This window comes from Marmota marmota, unplaced genomic scaffold (assembly GCF_001458135.2).
Source record: "Marmota marmota marmota unplaced genomic scaffold, marMar, whole genome shotgun sequence".
NCBI lineage: Eukaryota > Metazoa > Chordata > Mammalia > Rodentia > Sciuridae > Marmota > Marmota marmota.
The window spans coordinates 9,102,088-9,108,400 of NW_026000205.1; the positions used below are offsets into that span (position 1 = coordinate 9,102,088).

The window sequence follows — 6,313 nt, forward strand, 5'->3', positions numbered from 1 at the left end:
CAGGAAACACACGGCGGTGCCCGAACCCTCGGCGGCCAGGCGAGCTTGAGCTGCTCCTTGAGCACGGTGGCGCTGCACTGCAGGACCACCTCGTCGTCCTGCGGGACCGAGCAAGGCATCGCTGGCCGGGGGCCCACGGCCTCGCGGGCTCGGGGCGCCCTCCACCCCGCCCTTGTGGAAAAGGTACCCGCGCCCCCCGGAGTGGCCGAGCCCTCTGCCTCCTCCTAAGGCCCCACCAGAGGGGAGCCAGCACCCCCCGTTCAACTGTGTTTTATTAGAGATGGGGCCTCGCTCTGCTGCCCAGGCTGGCACCGAGCTCCTGGACCCGAGCGATCCTCCTGTCTGTCTCTCTCCCGAGAAGCTGGGACCTCAGGCGAGCGCCCGGCCTCATCCCATTTAAAAATGGGGACACTGAGGTTGGAGAAGGGACACGCAGCTGTCTCCTCCCAGGAGGGGTCTGGAGGACGAAAAGTACCAACACCTTACAAGTTAGTTAAATGGCTTTTTAAGTTCATCGTTTCTAATTTCTCTTTCGTGTTTTGTTGCCATAAAGGCTGTTATTGGTAGAGTGCTTCCTAGTGGCACCAGAATGCGAGGCAAGGCCTGGATTGGACCCTGGGTGGAAGGGGAAATGTCATACAGGGACAGTGTGGAAACAACCGGTGAAAGTTGAAGAAGGGCTGTGAATTAGATAATGGTGTCATATCAGTCGGATTTTCCTAGCCGCCCTGTGGTTTTGTAAGAGACTGCCCTTGTTCTTGGGACACGAACACTGAAGTATTTAGGGGTGAAGGGTGTCACAACTGCAGTCTCAAACAGTTCAGGGGGAATATGTATATATTATCTATTTTATATATTATTATATTTATTATATATTTCATGTTAACATTTGGGAGGAAGTGACTGACAGCTAGCTATAAGAGGCAGGAGTTTTTCAATTCATCTTGCAACTTTTCTGTAAATTGGAAATTATTTCAAAATGATAAATTCAAACCTCGGATAAAATAAAAGTGTTTTCTGGGTGCTGGGTCCGTTCTAAGAATGTGACATGTATTAACTCATTTAATCCTCATTTAGTCCTGTGGTGTGCAAAGGAGGAAACCAAGGCCCAGAGAAGTGGAGTGACCTACCCAAGATCACACAGCTCACACACCAAATTAGCTGGGAGTTGAATTCCAGTGCTGTGACTCTACACAGCACCCTCTCAAAACACTAGACAATCATGTATAACTAAAAAGAATGAATAAAATTTAAAACAAAACACTAGGCCACCTCTTAATATATGACAGCAGTAACCCATACCTAATACTAACTAACAAATAATATAAAAGTACTTGGGGGCCAGGCGTGGAGGTGCATGCCTGTAATCCCAGCGACTCAGGAGGCCAAATGTAGGAGGATCACAAGTTTGAGACCAGCCTGGCAAGTTAGCAAGACCCTGTCTCAAAATAAAGAGTAAAAAGGCTGGGGATGTAGTTCCGTGGTGGAGCACCCTTGGGTTCAATCCCCGGTACCACGAGAACAAGAAACAATGATGGAGACTTCAGCTCCTAACCACTGAGTGAGACAGTGTTTATTCCATTTTACAGTGGAGGAAACAGGTTCAAGAAGTTTCCTGCCTGAGGTCGTCACATGGCCTTCAAACCTATGATGCAAACATGTTCCCATCCTGGGCTTCAACCCCCACATCCCTCAGTCTGTCTGCCCACCCTGGGAGGAACAGGAGGCATGAACTAATGGCAGGAGCCCTAAAGATCACTCTATTGTGACTCCAACCCTGACATTCTGGCACGTGCTGGGTGTGTTTCTGTTCATAGAAATCATGAACAGTATAACTTGGATAGTATTCAGCATCTACTGGCTTATGTTCAGGGCTTTACATTCATTCGACAGACATTTATTGAACATCTACTACATGCCAGGCTCCGTTCTAGGCATTGAATACAGAGCAGTGATTAAACAAAGAAAATTGCTGCCTTTGAGGAGCTGACCCGTCTCATGGCAGAGACGGGCAACAAACAGGTGGGTAAGTACATAATTTTAAAGCCAATGATAAGTGTTATGGAAAAAATAACCCAGGGTGATGTAAGAGAGTGACTTTGGGGTGGAGATGACATCAGTGAAGGGGTGGAGTGACAGCCTCTCCAAAGAAGTGACATTTGAGCTGAGCCTTGTCCAAATAACAAGAAGGAATCAGGCCTGCTCATCTCTGGGGGAAGAATGTTCCAGGAAGAAGGGCAGTCTATGCAAAGGCCCGTGACTAGAGGGAGCGGGGACATTGAGGAGCAGGAGGCAAAGTGGGAGGTCAGAGAGGTACTTGCAGGGACCCTTGAATTCTTATTGCATGTGTTTTTGTCCCCAATTTCCAGATGAGGAAAATGAGGCCCCAAGGGAAAAATATATATCTATTTTGTCCAAACACAGGAAGCAGGTGAAGAGCAAAGTGAAGATATAACCCAAGACAAGGACCCTAATCACTACATTGATTCTCAAACTTTCTCCTGCATCATAGTGAAGTAGGGGAGGATGTGGTTTAAAGTGCGGCTTCCAGAATCCGGTTCTGTGTCTCACCTGTGATTCCAGCTACTGGGGAGGCTGAGGCAGGAGGATCACTTGAGGCCATCATAGGCAACATAGTGAGGTTTCATCTCAAAAAGTAATTAATTAATTGATTTTTAAAAAAATTTTTCTGAGGCTTGGGGCTGTAGCTCAGGGGCAGAGTGCTTGCCTAGCATGCGTGAGGCACTGGGTTCGATTCTTAGCACCACATAAAAATAAATAAAATAAAGGCATTCTGTCCACCTACAACTACAAAAAAAAAAAAAATTTTTTTAAATTTCTGTTCTGCGTATGGACCCAGGGACTCACACATGCTAGGCAAGGGTATCACTAAGCTATATCCCCAGGCCTTTTTAAAAATTTTTATGTTGAAATAGCATCTTGCTAAGTTGCCTCAGCTGGTCTTGAATCTGTGATTCTTCTGCTTTAGCTTCCTGAGTAGCTGACACTATAGGTGTGGGCCACAGCGATTGGCATAATTTAATTTAATAAAATAATTTTTAAAAATGCAGCTTCCTGGCTGCCTCAGCCTCCCAACCACCAGCACCACCAAGATCTGAGTCAGTGGATCTGGGATTTGCAGGGAATCTGTACTATTAACCAGTCTCCTCCCCTTTGGAGATTCTGACTTGGGCCAGGCTTTCAGAAGCCCCAGCCTTGTGCAGCTAGAGGTTATCATCCTTCAAAGGGAAATGAAATCAGTTTGAGAAGCTGTGACTACCATGCTTTAAAAATGAAAAAAAAAAAAAAAAATAGAGGTTGGGGGTGTGGCTCAGTGGGACAGCACTGCCCACCATGTGTGCGGCCCTGGGAGCAGATTTCTCTCCTCTGGGCCAGGTCTGCTGGCCCCAGCACAGCAGGAAAAAAAAAGGTGAAGACGAAGAAGAAGACCATGATGATGGAGTAGAAGAACAGAAAATAACGATGTGCCTATCCTGCTTCCAGGATGATCTATATTTTATGAAATTTGTTCCTATTAAAAAACAAAAAAGTGCATTTGCTGGGAATGGTGGCTCATGCTTTAATTAATCCCCACAACTTGGGAAGGCTGAGGAAAAAGGCCAGACTCAGCAATTTGGTGAAGCTCTGAGCAACTTAGTGAGACCCTGCTTCAAAACTAAAAAAAAAAAAAAAATTTAAAGGATTTGGGGATATAGCTCAGTGGTAATGTACCCCTGGGTTCAATCCCCAGTACCAACAGGAAAAAAAAAAAAAAGGTGTATGTGAATGTTCTCAGATGTTATTGAAAATAGAAAAAAATTGAAGACAGTGTGAGTGAAATGATCAGCAAATGGCAGTACCTTGCAATAGAGTCATACAGTGGAATATTATTTAGCAATAAAAAGGAACAAGTTCATGATAAATGCTACACTGATGAATATAAAAAATATTCTGAGCAAGCCAGGCACAGTGGCGTACACCTGTAATCCCAGTGGCTCAGTCTCCTGAGCCAGGAGGATCACAAGGTCAAAGTCAGCCTCAGCAACTTAGTGAAGCCCTAAGCAACTCAGCAAGACCCTGTCTCTAAATAAAATACAAAAAAAAAAAAAATGGCTAGGGATGTGACTCAGTGGTTAAGTGCCCCTGAGTTCAATCCCTGTTACCAAAATAAATAAATGTGTGTGTGTGTGTGTGTGTATTTGTAGAGAGAGAGAGAGAGAGAGAGAGAGAGAACAAAAAGAAACAAATGAACACATATTGTATGTGAAACTCTGGACATTGATGGAATCTAGAGTGATATAAAGCAGAGGATCAGGACAACTGCTCAAAGAGCATGAGGGAATCTTCAAGGATAGAAGAAATGTCCTGTCTTGATTATGATGGAAGCTACGTGGGTTTGCACAGTTTGTCAAACTCACTGAACTACAACACCTAAAACAAGTATAATTCATTGCATGTCAATAATATCTCAATAAAGTGTTTTCTCCCCGTGCAGGGATGAGCCCAGGGCCTTGCAGTGCTGTGCAGTTCCACCACAGAGCTACACCCAGCCCAAGGCAAGTGTTCGTGCTATCCGTGGACCTGTGCATGCACCGAATTGCAATATAGAATAGTTTCTTACTGGGGGAATATGACCCAGAGAGTTCTGAGAAAAGCCTCACAAGACCTGAATAACATTCAAAAAAAAACCAGACCCAGTCTAGGACCATGAGATGCCAGGGCCAGGCCTCTGGAACCCTAACACTGCCTTGACATCCCTGGGCCCATTTTTTCTAGTGGAAGCAGCAGGACTGGGCCCCAGGGGCATCCAGAGATTCCACTTTCTGGCCTTGACCTTGGCGAATGATTCTACCACTTAGGGCTAGGTTTCCCTCAAATCTCCAGGCAGATAAAGATAGGGCTCTACCTCAGAAGATAGGGCAGTGGGAATATAATTAGATGCCTGAGGAGGCTGAGGCCCTGGGCACCGGGCCGGGTGCAGAGTGACTGCTCAAGGGCTGATGGCCACAGCCATGGTCTTATTAGGGCTGGGAAAGGCCCAACCCATGGTGTCTGCTAAGGGGCTGGGCTGAACAAGAATCCCTCCAGTGGCCTCACATCCAGCTGTCCCCATCCTTCACTACCAGTCCCAGCTGTTTGTTCCTCCCTCCCAAGAAACCAGACCTGGCTTGCCAGGGTCCTATTCTGGGTCCGGAATGCTGTGTCAGCATTTCCTGCATGGACTCAGGGCCTGGGAGGGGGAGGAGAGGGGCAGTGCAGGGTCAGCAGACCTGGCCCAGAGGAGAGGACATCTCCTCCCATAATCACACCCACAACTCCAGTTGAACCCCTGGGAGGGGACTGTGGGAAGGACTGGGAGATGGGCAGCCTCCACCCCCCCATCCCCTCCCTGTCCCCTTGCCCAGGGCCCAGAAAAGCCGGCTATTCTGGGAGGGACACCTGTTGTTCCAATTCTTATCCCTGCCCCCAGCTGGGGATCAGAGATTCAGGGAGAGACAGAGCAAGAGAGATAGCAAAATGCAGAGAGCCTGAAGCCCAGGAAAAAAGAGCCAGAGACAGGGAGACAGACATGGAGATACACAGAGACATCCCAAAGAGATGGATGGAGAGAGACACCACCCAGAGACCCTCAGAGACCATTCACAGACATATTTGATCCTCCTCAAAACCAAGGGGGAAAGAAAGACCCAGAACCCAAGGGACCCTCCGGAGACTCTCAAGTGCTAGGAGGTGGAAGGAGTTGTGTCCTCCAGCCCACTCCAGCCCCCTTCCCAAGAACTTAAATAGGTCAGAGCCTGGAGCAAGAAGAGAATGAGGGCTGGGGTGGGGGCGGGGGACAGCTAAATTAAGCCCAGGAATTAGAGCCACGTTCCCCAAGTGCCTACTTTCAGGGTGGCTGGGAGGGGCTGCTCCCTCAGTGGCCCCTCTCGTCAGGAACAAATCCCCCAGTGTCAGCAGAGAAGGCGGCCAAAGACCCCCCTCCCCATTCTGTAAGTCCCCAATTCTGCCGATTCTCTGCAGTGGCAAAGGTGGAGGAGACAAAAAGTGACAGAAACAAAGTGACAGTCACCCAAAGTGACAAAGGAAGAGACGTCGCCTCTCAGAGACCACAGCAAGCAGGGCAGAGATATCATAGACAGGGAGACACTCAGAGAAGTAGCCCCTGAGACCCCTCGCCCAGAGATACTCACCGTCCGCAGGAACTGGACCTCGTCCTCGCCCTCTCCTCCGTCACCCATGATGTCGAGGCCCGAGGAGCCGGGGTCTGGGGATGGCGGGAGGGGGCTGCAGGCTGGGCGGGCGGGCTGGGGGC

The 6,313-nt window shown here is 48.3% G+C and overlaps 1 protein-coding gene across 1 annotated transcript in view; it reads right to left on the bottom strand.

Annotated features, from left to right (window-relative positions):
- Nucleotides 1-119, bottom strand: part of Ryr1 (ryanodine receptor 1) — a 107,632-nt gene extending 107,513 nt beyond the window's left edge. The window contains 1 exon segment of the mRNA XM_048791254.1: nucleotides 27-119. Within this exon segment, the coding sequence (XP_048647211.1) occupies nucleotides 27-119 (93 nt within the window).
- Between the last annotated feature and the right edge of the window lie 6,194 nt (nucleotides 120-6,313).